Source organism: Amyelois transitella, chromosome 16 (assembly GCF_032362555.1).
Source record: "Amyelois transitella isolate CPQ chromosome 16, ilAmyTran1.1, whole genome shotgun sequence".
Lineage (NCBI taxonomy): Eukaryota > Metazoa > Arthropoda > Insecta > Lepidoptera > Pyralidae > Amyelois > Amyelois transitella.
Window position 1 is genome coordinate 5,748,289 of NC_083519.1, and position 14,940 is coordinate 5,763,228.

General features: G+C 32.3%; 1 protein-coding gene across 1 annotated transcript in view; it reads right to left on the reverse strand.

Moving 5' to 3' along the window:
- The window catches only part of LOC106129575 (phorbol ester/diacylglycerol-binding protein unc-13), a 58,460-nt gene that overhangs the window by 28,189 nt on the left and 15,331 nt on the right, over positions 1–14,940 (reverse strand). The window contains exons 2-3 of the mRNA XM_060948642.1: positions 7,274–7,303; positions 6,785–6,887 (exon numbers count right to left, since the gene is read on the reverse strand). Coding sequence (XP_060804625.1) covers positions 6,785–6,887; positions 7,274–7,303 — 133 coding nt within the window. The remainder of the gene's footprint in view (positions 1–6,784; positions 6,888–7,273; positions 7,304–14,940) is intronic.

Below are 14,940 nucleotides of genomic sequence, written 5' to 3' on the forward strand. Positions count from 1 at the left end.
TGGCGACGCTATTGTGATATGAGAATTTGGGATTTACATTGTTATAACAAGGATTACTGATTATTATAAAAAGGAATTGAGAATCTAAAGAATAAACATTGAATGTCGTTTCTTTGTCATTTCAGGTGAGTTGATGAAATTTTATTTTTAAGTTTTTACATTTGTATTATTGTTAAATAGGTAGCCAAATACTGAAATAAATCTTTGTCATTTCAGAGCAACGCAATTTGTTTAATTGAACTCAGTTCCTGTTCATTCCAAAACACAGTATTATATATATATATATATATAATAAAGTCCATTTTATGCTTGTACATAAAGTTGTGATTACTTTATCTACAACAATTCCATAATATCGATAGACCTTTCAAAAACACTTTCAACTCATACACGATTTTTTTGGTTAATGGCAGAGCTTAGACCTTACAAACACTGAATTTTTTTACAAAATTTTGAGTATCTCTAACGCTACTTACTAATTTTTTTTTAACTTTAACTTCCAAATTCATTTGATCCTTCACATTTTAAGTTTCAACAAAATCAAACCAACAACGGTTCGAAAGTATCGCGTCACAAACAGACAATTTTTTTTTATTAAATTGTCGTCATGTGAGGAAATTATGTAGAAAGCACTATTGTCTTTGCCATTAAATCCTCATTTTATATTCCAAGGACTAGAAGGAAATTGGATGAAAGGTTCGGCGGCAATGAAAACAAATTTTATAAGAAAAACATTCATCCGCTGAGGCCCGCGCTACGCAAATGTTTGTGTATTTTGATAAGTTGGAGACTCGTTGGAGGTAAGGTATAGAGGTACATATTAAAAGGAGGTGTGGGTCTGTTTGTAAATCACGGTCATGACACCACGCCTCAATGTGACACTGATTTATGCAGAATGTTTTTTTTTCCGGAACCTTTTACAATGGATGAGGTTTGCATTTTGACTGTTTTTTTTTTGTAAGGTTTATAATATATTCAGTCATTTATCCAATTTTACTATTTTATGTGGAAAATAAAAAGGTAAAAGCTTTAAAAATGATGAGCTTTGAAGTCAATTGTATTTTTTACCTTATTATGTCAGAGAAGATTATTTATATCCTTGTTCATTTAATCATTCTCTTTATATATTCCTCGTTGTATCAATGCTTCAGTCATCGATTTATAAATAGGTAGAAGCATACTTGTGACATATTCCTAAATAAATAAGTATAACATAATCTGAGTATTCAATCCCGCAGAAAAAAACCAACGGGAAAGGCTAGTGCAATTCTAAGTCAAAATAGAGTTTCCATTAGATCCATGGAACCGGTACCATTACTACGAGAGGATCTAAACAAGCACTTAGTATTATGTCTAGGTTTCTAGGCCACTTAATACCTAGGTAACTTGTTTAGTGGAGAAAGCTTTACCTGATGGTTCACGTTTGATAAAGGGAAATAAAGTTTTTCTTTAACGGAAATACAAATATCAGTAATAGACCAAATAATGTGAAAAATTAATATGCGAAAAGCGTTGTTTAAGAACAAAATCAGTGTCGCAAAATCGGTTGGCGCGGAAACTATTTTTATAACTGCTTTAACCGGCTTCTACAACAAAGACTAGAAAAGATAGTGATAATTTTCTATTCTGCACAGAAACCACATGGCCGAAATTACGTAACATTACATATGAAGGTCAATTCAACTGATGGATATAAATGCCTCGTAGGCACGGAGTAGGGTCTGACCTTAGCATTCTACGTACGTTTAGGTTAAGCCGTTCCAAACAGCCTCCTCTAATAGCATCGGGCTTTTGACGAGTCGGTTGATTGAAGAGATCCCAGCTGTGGGGTGTGCGGGTCTGGGTATTAATCTTTGGGATTGAGATATGCGACAAGGCAGAGTGACCCTTAGCGTAGGTATGTGTTAAGATTAACTGATTGGCAGTCCTTTGTGTAGGCAGAGCAGAATTTGTTAAATCGTTTAGCTTTTATATACCTGCGTTAATTCATGTATGTGATGTAATTAATGAAAATTAGTTTGCGTCTGTAGCTCAATTGCATTATCCTCTACTGCCATTCTGTCAAACCTTTTTTTTAATAGTTTTACAGTATTCGTATTATAAAATAAAAATAATTTATTATGAAATAAAATTCTATCTCTGAGTTAATTCTGTAACACAAGGCTCAAACTTACTTTGGGACTATCTGAATCAGTTTGATTTGTCCTGTATATTATTAAATAAATTTCAATATTATTAAAACTAACTCACACAACAAATGAAACCTTATGTTCTTCATGTGCTATTAAATGACTGGAAAGTTGCATTCCAATAATTTAATAGCACATGAAGAACATAAGGTTTTTAAGCTTTTAAACCCTTACAACTTAGATCATTTAATCACTGAGATACCTTTGTCCTATATTTTTGCTCCTGATATTATGACGAAGACAAAAAAAGAGACTTCAGGATGACTGAATAAAAAAAAATCTAAAATAATATGTAGTTAAATTTGATATTGTTTTATTCAATAAAAATTATTATTTTAAAACCATCGTGATGGCAACTGTATTTGTCAAATAATTCTTCCGTTATCAGCACTTGTGACATGCACCATCGACAAATCAGCAGGGCGATCAATAATGCCTTGAAACCCTCATTACCTGATAATAGCTCATTGCAGTTGATAACGATTGTAGCTCGCCCAGCTTGTCGTGGGACCTGTCGTGTTGGGCTTAATTGAAATCAGCGGCTCGGTTATTACTGGCCAATTGGAGTGCAATAAATTATTGATTTTTATTTTTCCAACTCCGTTCATTTAATTTTGTAATTAAAAAGATTTTTCGTATCATTGTAAAGAATAATTTGAAAAAATTACGCTTTACAGACGTTTTTGTGTTATATAGGCGACGAGTGTGGTTATTTTTTCTTTTATTTTTTATTTATTTACGAGTAGTAAAATAAATTAATAAGTATAAATAAATCTTAGTCATCTATTGATATTAACTTAGAGGATGAACAGATAACGATATATGGATTCATAAGCTGTATAACTGAGAAAAGATAGAAAAGCGAAATGTTAACACTACAATGCAAATTCGCAATTACCACAGCTGTCACATAACTCAGTAAACTAAACTCAGTTTGGTTGTTGTGCTTGCTGATAACCTGGATTACAAAACGGGCGTATAATGGCCATATTGCGCTAAAATTTTAAATTTTTGGATAGCGAATTCAACAATTTTGTTATTATTAACTTGAGAGGGGCGTTCAACTATTTTGTTAATAATTTTTCTAGCAAGAACCTAAAGGTTCAATTTGTTTACGCTCAAAGTTAAAAATAATAATACACATTTATTTCAACAGTTCAGATTAAAATGATATAACTCTTAATATTTGAAATTACGTGCCAAAGCTTAGAAGTAAAATTCATTTTCAGTGTAATTTTTATAGACGTTGCTTGATGTGCCGTGTGGTTCCCGGTACCAATAGAAAAAAGAATAGGACCACTCCATCTCTTTCCCATGGATGTCATAAAAGGCAACTAAGGGGTAAGCTTATAAACTTGTGATTCTTCTTTTAGGCGATGGGCTAGCAACCTGTCACTATTTGAATCTCAATTCTATCTTAAAGCCAAATTGTTAAACGTAGCCTCTCAGTCTTCAAGACTGTTGACTCTGTCTACTCCGCAAGAGATATAGACGTGATAATATGTATGTACGTTGCTTGATAGAGATGTGGCAATTCTTATGCTTACTCCTAACTCAAAAACATATTCAAAATAATATATCCAAAGTTATTAATTTCGTCAATTGCACACGAATCACACACCAGCAAACAAGAGGGGCTATTTTGCTGTAAACAACATTACGTGTTACAATACAAATGCGCTTTTGTTAGGAATGAAATGCTTACGCCATTCATTTATATAAAAAAAGAAAAGCCTCTAGAGAGCGAGGGACGATGCGAAATTTCATGGAATTGCGGCTTGCCCATAAATTATGGATAAAACAAATAAATAGCTTGAAACAGAACGCTTAGCGTTACAAGAAAATGCGGAAAATTTATAATATTCTTAACATCAACCTTTGTAAACAATGTGCGCATCATAAAATTGTATCATGATATAAATGGTAAAGTTACATGAATGGCAGCTATTGAATGTACTTTCTATACTGAGCTTGGAAGGCGTCTGCCAATCACCAATGCTCAAGATAAATTTTCAAACTTTTCAATTTTGCATATTCTATTCCTAAATTTAAGAACAAAACGAATAAAAATTATACACAAAAAATCCTGTAAACTCTTAGTTATACCACAGAAATATAAATAGTAAAAAATAATGTCTGTGATTACTAAAAAAAACTCAGTGTGTTGAAAGTGAAATTTCTGTAATGGTCATATTTTGCAGGTCGGCTGACCGTTTACGCCAGACCGTTTTACGAGCGGAGTTATTCGACGCATCCATTTATTAAAACCACGAGTTCACGCCTACTCGATTACAATAACATTATGTCTCCGCCAATCTGGTCTAAATTGGGAATTTATGTAATCCGTGCCTGCTATGAACACACCGTTATGATTAGTTTAGTAAATTTTTTGAGTTTTAAATTAACTAACTGTTTAAGTACTAGCATAATAAAGGACTAGTAGTTAATATATTTTGCAGTAAGTAGGTATTATTAATTCAATTAAAATGACAAAATATTGGATTTATTACTGAAAATTTGACATAAAAATAGTTGTACTGACGTAGCTATGAGCTAAGCGAGGATTTTAAGAAATTCCTACGAGTGGGAATTTTACAAATTCTAAACAATTCTAAGCCTTGAATTCTTAGAAAAATAGCGTACTTTTATTTTACATTTCATATTATAAAATTTAAGGTACTTTTACTGATTGATGTGAATCGCAATCTTAACACACTTTAATTTGAAAAAATACCTTTTTACACTTGTAAAAATGATAATTTCATATTTATATTTAGAGTGACGGAATCCGTTTCATTAAACTATTTATATATAATACAAGTATTAACCGCGCTTCAGAATACGGACTCCGTTAGTGTGTACTCGTATTGGTGACGGTATTTGGCGTGTTAACAGCTTGGTAACAGAAGAACATTCTGCCGAGCAGGCGGGACTGTAGCCCGCTGGTTTTTCGTTGCTCGGTGACCACAGATCATTGTAACATGATTCAAAACGTCCGAGATAAAATAAAGATATTGTTGGTCAAAAAAAAATGTAAGGTAGTGTCATGACACTTCTTAAATAGAGTTAGAATGTAAGAAATGTTGCCAGCGTTGTTCGTATAATATCGCTGATTACGTAGGCGACATACCTAGAACCAACGTAAAGCGTTTATTTAGTATGCAAATTGGAATCGTTAACATCTAAAACTGTTACGGCCTTTAATCGTAGCTAGTGTAGATTTACGCCTAGTTTATGTAAATTATAACCCGGTGACAAAAGACGTATAATTCGGACATGGTAAAAATGAATGAAGTCATAATTTACTCGAAATAACTGTAATGACATGAAAAAGTATGCAATTTATAAGATTCAGATTTTAATAATAGGATACTGAAATAGAAACCGTTGATTTTAAATGTTTTTAAGGTATGATGATATGCGGTAACTGCTCCAATTTCGCAAAGGTACCAAGTTCCGGAAAGGTAGGCCAAATATTGAGCGTTCTTTAATATTTTTATGTTTAAAAAGAAAAAGGAAACTAATGAAAAAAATATGCTAAACTTAACATATAAACCTAACCTTAGAGAGTTCTGAAAGTTTAGTATATAATACACATTTAACGGTAACTGATAAAATAAAATATTTATTATTCCCATTAAGAAAATGTTATATGTGCATATGTTAAAAATCTATTTTCAGAATTTAAAGTTTCACATGAAACCTTACCAATTACAATAAATATTATTTCAAAATATTATATTATTTTTCCTTCTTAAAATATATACCAAGCAATAATTCTCAGTATCTTTTTAGCAAGTATGATGAGAATGTGCCCCGACCTATGTCACAAGGTGACACCTCATAACATAAACCAAGGGGCAAATAAGCCTTATGTGTGACTGAAGATTTTCGCTGGCAAATTTACAAAGGTTAGACAAATGGATACCGTGGCCCACAACATTATTCATAATTTCTTTGAAGATACCAATATTTTACTAAAAGAAATATTGTCTTGACTACCAAAAAGCATGATGATTTTTTTATTTCAACATTTTCGGGAAAGGCAGAGCTAATAGTCTCGAAAAGACTGCAAGGACACATTTAACTGTGTGCCACAATGATGGCACTCAGAGTTTTTCTATATTGTTATAAAGCTACGTACACACCGGGACATCGCAGGCCAAAACGTCTGATTCGCACGCGCATTCATTGGTTCTCCAATGTAGAGTAGGCGGGTATTAGCGTTTGCCAAACCGTTTATGACCAAACTTAAACAAAATCTCTCCCAATAATTTATAAAGGTGTCAAGTGAAAACGAAAAAAATTGTTTCCAGTTAGGTTTGTACATTTTCAGGATCGAATTATTTAATGAAAAAAAATAAAAATGATGGTACAAAAGGTACGTTATGCCTTAAGGTCTAGCAATTAATGGTGTTTTTAGTACAAAATCTAAAAAGATTTCTAAGCTCAACGTGTAGACCGACATCGGATTTTTAAATATAAAACCGCAAAAATTTTATGAAAAATTATAATTAAAACTTTGGGACCTCTTCTTCTTGCGTCGGAGGTCAAAAAACTGGAAGTCATGGTCGTTAAAAGTTAAAAATACTCACAATAGGAAGTCTTGCTCCCAACACGGAGTTGGGCCCTTCACTGTCACCGTCGTCGACTTGACATTCTGGAGCTTCAGTGTCACGTATGTGTTAAACTGAGTAGCTGCAAACAAACATATGTATTGCTCAGAAAAGATATGATTCAGTTTTAAATGGCAAAATAAACTGCTCATGTGTATAAGGCGCCTGTTAGATCTAAAACGATCTTATAAATAGCAGTGCAAAATATTTTATCTTAAACGCAGAATTAAAATGTATTAAGTGACCTTGCAGAAATTACTACAAGGATTTCTTTAGTTACTTACTAAAGTTATTGACTATCTTATGTTATATTATTTTAAGTTAAGCGTTGCTTTACATATTGAAAAAAGATGTTTTACTTTGATTCTAGGTAACATTACTTTTATCTCTTTTGACATTAACAGATAGATTAGGAGACTTATTCTTCTATTAAATTTAAAAAAAGGAAGTCAGTCATATAATACTTACGTTGTATAACAACATAGCGCGCCTTTTTTACTGTAACAATAGAAATAACAATATTAGTACCTAATCAAATTATATTATAACAAAGATTAAAAAAATATTTTCATCTCATACCGAACCACGGAATAAATAAGCGTAGAAATACAGTTAGAATATTTTAAGCATATCTTATAGAATTTTCAGAATTTCTCACGTAATAAAAGCTCCAGGCAAGAGCTAGTTCTTTATATATAAATACAAAGCTCTTATAATATTATGAATGAATCAGTCCGATAACCCTTACGTGACAGTAGTAACTAATATAAATACCTGTACTTTGAACACACAATGTTAATGAAGTATAAAAAAGTTAGCCAAGTGGCTGGTGGCTTTGCGTGTCACACGTCAAGTACAAGAATAAACCTTAAATCGATGGAAAACCACGTGGCCTAGTTGGCTCAAATGTAATCAAAAATAGCCATAAAATAATAACGCCTTTTTCCCAGAGGGATAAGCAGAGCTTTTGCCACGCGCTCCGCTTTCTTTCGCTTCAAATACATTCATAACTCTATTTATCGGTCGGTTTAGTACTCATGACCTGAACATGAACCACCCAGATTTTTTAAGTGATATAGATATGTTTATCTAAGCCTTCTACTACTTCTTTTATTGCACTACAAATCATACGAAACAAAACGTTATTGTAAAAATATTTGCAATAAATTCCAAAACAAGCAAAGCAATGACATCAAAACACAGGAGAATTAAATTAATTTTTTTTTTTTTACGTAGCATCGCCAAAATATGTTACTTGTTTTATCACTTGCCATCCCACTTGTCACTCCTTTTTGACTCATAATTTCCTTCACGCTACACATAATATCCTTTAAAACTTAAAACACAAATATTAGGAGTCTCATCAGAATATATGTAATTTGTAACAAAATTCAGAAACCAAACAAAAAACCAAGTGACCAATGGTATGATTGTGAAAATTATAACTCAAACACGTGATTGAAATAAATGGTGGAGCCCAGAGCATGGAACACCGCACCGCTCCGATTAGCCGGACGGGAGGTCTTTGCTCTGCGGGTAGGCCAGTGAATGTATTCAGTCAGCATCTGTCCGGGGTAACTACTAATTAATGAATCCATTGTAATGGAGCAATCAATCACTTGATTGAAATTCTATTTAAATTGAACGCGCTGTAGAAAATCTACTTTTCTTTTATACGTTTGTTAAAAGTATGTACTAGGTATGCGCTGCAATAAGGCGTAATTTGTAACTATTTATATATAAGGTTTCAAGTACCTGAAACGGTTTAAACTTTCGCATTGCATTATACTATATATAAATAAAACAGGTATTACGTGCGCGTTTAATACCTATCTGTATTATTTACTAATACTAATTAGATATGAAACCATGATTATTTGAGTCATTTCATGTAAAAGACTGACTTAACCACTGATATTGAGATGTATGCTGACACAACCGAAACCAAGTCAACCAAGACAATTTAATAAACAAAATAAATAAATACCTAACTGTAATTACCTGCAAATAAATTTTAAACTTTTCCATACTTTATGCTTACGATACGCTATACGATACATGAACAGAAATGGCTCATATGGTCTAGAAACGAGCAATCCCTATCAATTAACCCACCCTAAAGGTTTAATTTATAAGCCCTTTTTAATATATTAACTTGCAAACCACCTCACTCGAAATCGTTTACTGTTTTGTAGACTTATTTGGAGTATAATAGTCTCTAAAATTTCGTTACTAAATCTTCTAATACATGAGAGATGATATTGAATGGCTAACTGGCATATCAACGCGCGAAGCCGTAAACTAATTTTAAAATGAACAATATGTTCCTATCATTCGCATATCATTTTTATAACACATCGTTTTATTTCCACACGACACAGTAATGTGTGTCGAACGCATTTGATACTCGTTAGGGGAAAACGTCTGAGCGAAAATGTGGTAAAATGATTCAACTATACACCACAAATTACCCCAAAAACAGGCGTAAAGATCTTTAATCTGATAAAATTCGCAATCCTGGGTTCGATATCCGAATGGATCATGATAATTAACTTCTATTAACTTATATTTTACGGAATATTTCGACCCAAAAAATACTAGCTTAGACTGTGTGATATGTAAATATGTATTTTTACACCTACGAGTATATCCTAATAGGTAGGCTGCGATTTCTTCTATGTATTTACTAGAGAGCGCCCGCGGCGCTGCCTTCGTTAACGAAAAAATCAACTACCTTACCCACCTAAAACGGAATTTCGAGAAATTCTTTCTTGGTACACCAGATAAAGAACGTACACCAAATTTCAAGTCTCTAGAATTTCACTGATATCTCAGTCAGTCATTCAGTTTCTTCTTTTATATATTTAGATAGTCCTTTTATTTTTAACTTGTTTTTCAGCAGTTATCATCAACACAAGAATTCCAGCAATTTCGTATTATTTGCGCTAGCATTTTATTTATTCGCGATTCGTTGGAAAAACGGCCAATTTGCATACCCTATGTCCGCCTCTGTCCCTTTGTGTAGCAGTTTGGAAACAATGTTTATTTATATACGACAAACATTACCGAAATTTCCTTTGCATGCCGTTTTTAAAACAATTTTTGAAGATATGTGTTAATTGCTGCATATTTTGTTAATATGAAGTGCGAGTACGAGTGTAGTGTTATTTTAAGCATATGCTCTGTGGCGTCTTTCAAATTAAAATCAGTTTATCTTCATAATCAACACTTAGAAGCAATACATAAAATGCCATAAAAATCATTCAAGTAAAATTTGAATTTCAAACCTACATACATACAGAAATATGTTTTTTTGCCCCAAGTTGATAGGCCCCAGTCAACGCGACGCTCGGTCAACAATATTCCGAATAAACACCTACCTTACAACGTTCAATATAGAAAGACTTATATAGAATTTGAAATATATACCCATTTGGGCACACATAGATATTTATTTACGACAACAATACAAATTTAATCAAGAATTATAAATTTATTATACTATAAAAAGACGGCATGTCATTATTATTCTGATCCAAATTAAAAGCAGTTATCAGACATAAATAATGTTTGTTGAATCTCGTAGAGTCTTAATATAAGTCTGATGTAGCTACTGCCTATTTCTGAGTTGGATATTAATGACAGGAAAGCACGCGATGGAGTACCTAAAGCCTGATTGGTTGAACGGCGAAGTTCAGCAAACTATGTAAATCAGAACAAAATGAAAACTTACACAGACACAAAACGCTAATTATAGGAACGAAAATTATGACTTTTGATGCATTGAGTAGTTTAAATCTTTGACTATATTTTAATGGTAAAACTTGTATATTTAGAAAAAATCTGACCTTATTGAAATGTAAAAAAGCGTAGCAAATTGTAGTATTTAAATATTATAAGCTTTCCCTGCCTAAGCTTTTCCTTCCCTAGTAAATTCAAAAGTTATGTTAATGAGTATTTAGTCCCCTTATAAAAATTTGGCATATTTCTAAATAATTACATGCTTACTCAATATCTCAGATGAATATTATTATATTTTCACTTTCATCTTTATTATTTTACTTTTTTCATCAGGCAACAAAACATAATCATCACTTTTGCTCTTTTTACTCGTTTCACATCTAGCACAACTTCTTACAGATTCGTCAATCGGGCCATTCACAAAAACCGGATTCATAAATGGGCTACGTCGTTACACGGGTTGGTAATTTCGGCCCGAATCGCATTGGCCTGACTACCTTTATCACCCATTTCATCGCAGATCCCGTACAATATTGCCTAGATTTAGGCAAATTATACACGTAATAAAACATGTAGAGAGGCTATTTGTATTATCTTAGTTGTAAAGTTTAGTATAATTTACATTATAATGATTTTTTTGATAAAAAATTGCAGTAATAGACTCACTACCCAGAATGCCGAATATTTTTTTAAATGTGATAAATTTCAGTTCATAGAGTATCCAGTAGTAGAGTATTTCACAAAACGCGGCTATTATGGATCCCTTTAATCATGGAGCTACTGTATTGAATATGATTCTGTTTTTACGTTTCTCAAAGTTTACTAGACATTTACACTTGTAGCTCGACTACGCGCGTCTACGGCGTAGCATCTTGGGGCTACGTTGTAGCATTAACCGTACCTATGACTGTTGATAAGCTGATGAATGTTATTGTAGGAGAATCTTTATCCTATTGAGATTCGAAAAATAGTTAGACTGTATCTATATGTCTCCACAGTGTCATAAATAAATAAATGGATTGTAGATAAAATTGAGCACCAATTAATACAATTATTGCTAGAAATATTTAAGAAATCTATAAGATCACATAATGTTTACATCCAAACTTAAAAATATTGCGATAACCCAACAATATTAAAAAAGAATTGAAATCGACTTTTTAACAAAATGAGGATTTTTAGGTAAGTTATAACGGCATTTGATCAATTTCATTGAATCTACATTTAATACCCTCGAAGGCCCTTCAGCTTTTCCGTAGAGAAGTAATAAATTGGGTTTGAGTCTGACAACACATAGTGAGGCAACAATTTTATGAATGTACTTCGCGGATATCAGCCTCGGAGGTCATCAAGTATTTAGAATAATAAATTCATTTTATATGATGACCCTTTTGTGTAATTTTGTATAACAAAAATATCGCGAAAAAACCTTGCAACTTGAACTTTCTAAAACTGTGAATTTCGTAAATTCCGGTAGCTCATTACCGACCATTTACCCTATTTCTGTGCATATCGTTTACATTCCACCTATCACGTCTTTATCACTTGCGGAGTAGGCAGAGCATAAAACATAAATAGTCACAGAATTCAAAGGCTAGTTACGTGAATGGTTGAGATTCTAAGCTAGTGCCTGGTCCAAAATGATATACATTGTAGGTGGTTATTAAAGGATAAAACACAAGTAACTAGTACAGATATGGCGCTCTAAGCAGATAAGAGTTTAAACTTTAAAAAATCGTTTCACAAAATATATAATTTTACTTATATATAATATATTTTCTACTTTCAATATGTTCTATGTATTTCTACTTACAACTCAATCTTAAAAGTACCACCGGAATTTCATGATTCATGAAAGGTATTTAAAGTACTAAATGTAGATAAACGAGAGCGCCCTACAAAACAATAAGGATTAGGGCGACATCTAGGGGACATTCGGAAACAATTTATTGCAATTGGCAAACGCTATAAGAATTACGGGAACCTTCAGAACTCAATGTTTTATGTTATATAAACATTTGCATAGATTTTCAATGCAAAAGGAGTAGTTTCTGGCTAAGCAAAAAAAAGGAAAATAGGAATCTCTTTAAGATATCCTCCAGAAAAAAAAAATGTCATTGTTTGATTAAAAAACGTGATCATAAAGAATAGTCTGTTCTCAAAGATGTTCCTTGCTCTGTCTACTACGCTAGGGATAAATATGTGATATTCAAGAAAACATTGTATGTGCAAATTAATTAATTTAATTATGTAAGAAATTATATGATAAATGTTGTTATGGTCAGCTATAGGTTCAACTCATACTTAACATACTTCATATTTTGACTCCTCCTTTCTTCCTTTAATATTGGTTTTCGTATGGATACCTATAACCCGCGAGCACGTGTCAGCCTTCCATCAAATAGGAATCTACAAAAGTTCATGCATTCTGATCTTTCACGCTTTCCGTGCGCGGAAAGACTGCTCGCATGCATGCATGGAATATTTCATGAAAATATATATAAGATCAGTTTCAATCCTTCTTAGAATTGGAATTCCTTTGGAAAAAAAAATGTATTAATTTGAACAGTTGGCGAACAGTCATGGCGAACTTATGTCCATATTCAAATACAACAGCTAAAAGAATTATAATAACATTGAAAAACATAAGTGCAGTGATATTTCCCTATAAGCTATTTGTGTAAATTACAAAATAATAAAATACATTTTAAGGTCATGTAAACTCTAATTAGCAAAACTTGATTGCATTTTCATAAGTTCACAATTGACCTCAGTACGTAAAATAACAGCACCGACTACAATCCAATTACCAAACAAGTCTTTGTATAATGCTTAAAAGTTAATTATAAAAATTTGCAAAGAGAAATACCAAAATACCGAGATTACGGCGATAACGTAATGGCAGCGTTCATGATTACGGGCGCGATTTCTTTCGTAGAGAATATTTGTGTTCATACATACACATAAGTAACTGCTTTCCGCTATTTTATACACTTTAGATTTCCATAAATTTTAATACTAGCATTTTTATGAAAAAAGCAGTAATAAACACACCCACATCCTTAAAAACTTTAGAATAAATCTTAAGCTAATTAATAAATCAGCTGATTATTATAGCAGCAGTTAAAGGATAAATCAAAGATTTAAACTGAAGCAAAAATGTTTTTGTTTTTATCACATGGCAAATGGAAATCTCTGCCTACCCCTCCGGGATAGAGGCGTGATTTTATGTAGGTATGTAGGAAGTTAACGTGAGACACAAATGTTGACGCGCCTTTCGGTGTTATTATATTCGTCATAATGAGAAAAACCATAATTTTAGTCTCACTTAATTTGTTTCTTTTATCTGCTTTTACGTGTCCTTATTTCTAATATTATTTTACTTACATTTATGTAATCTGTGGATCAGTTTAATATCGCAACATATTAGAATCGTGTCTTGAACCTTATTGGGTAGATCTTCTTTGAATGTGTAGTGAGCATAGTTATTAAGACAAAAATAAACCAATATATAGAGAGAAGTTAACCAAAATACAAAAACAACCATTATAGAAATCGATTTTGTTTTTGAAGATTTCCAACCAATACTTATATGTTATATAAAAAATAACCACGATGTTATTATCAAATTTAGCGCATGCATATAATTTTTCAGCGTTAATTAAAATCTACAAACATGTGTGACATTAGAAAATAAACGTGATTGCGTGATTTTCATCTATTCCAATTCATCATGACACTCCCGAAAATAGAGTGGATAAAAAAAATCCTAAAAATTCATGTTACTAAAAGAGCCTTAAATATGGAAGTGAAAGGTTTAAGAAATAGGGGAAGACTGAAAAAGAGATGGATGGACGGCGTAAATGATAGTATGCGGAGAAAGGGAGTAATCAGTGAGTTGGCAATTGACAGAAGTAATTGAAAAAAACTAACATACTGTGCCAACCCCACGTAGAAAGTGGGAAAAGTTCTTTGCAGTTACCTAAAAAAAATTCCTAAAAGTATTTAAAACTAAACATTTATTTTGCGGGAAAACCTTGAAGTTTAGAAATTTGAATACCAATTATCGGAATGCATAAATTCTACAATAGCTATAAATCACAATTCCTGGACAATATCGCTACCACTCCAGAATTTAAATTTTCTTATTCTGATATATACACCTTTGGATCCTCTACGGGCTAGACATAGCCTTATACTGGCAAACAAGAGGTCGTATTTTACTTTTAGCTGAGTGATAGATTATGCTTAAAAAAATTTCCGTTCTGTTCACTCTCTCGTCTTAGAATATTCCACAAATATCGCAGTCCACTAAAAACAGCATGTAAGTATTAAGGCTGAGATATAAAAATGAAACCAAGACTGACGCTTGGGTGAATATAAAAATAATCGTT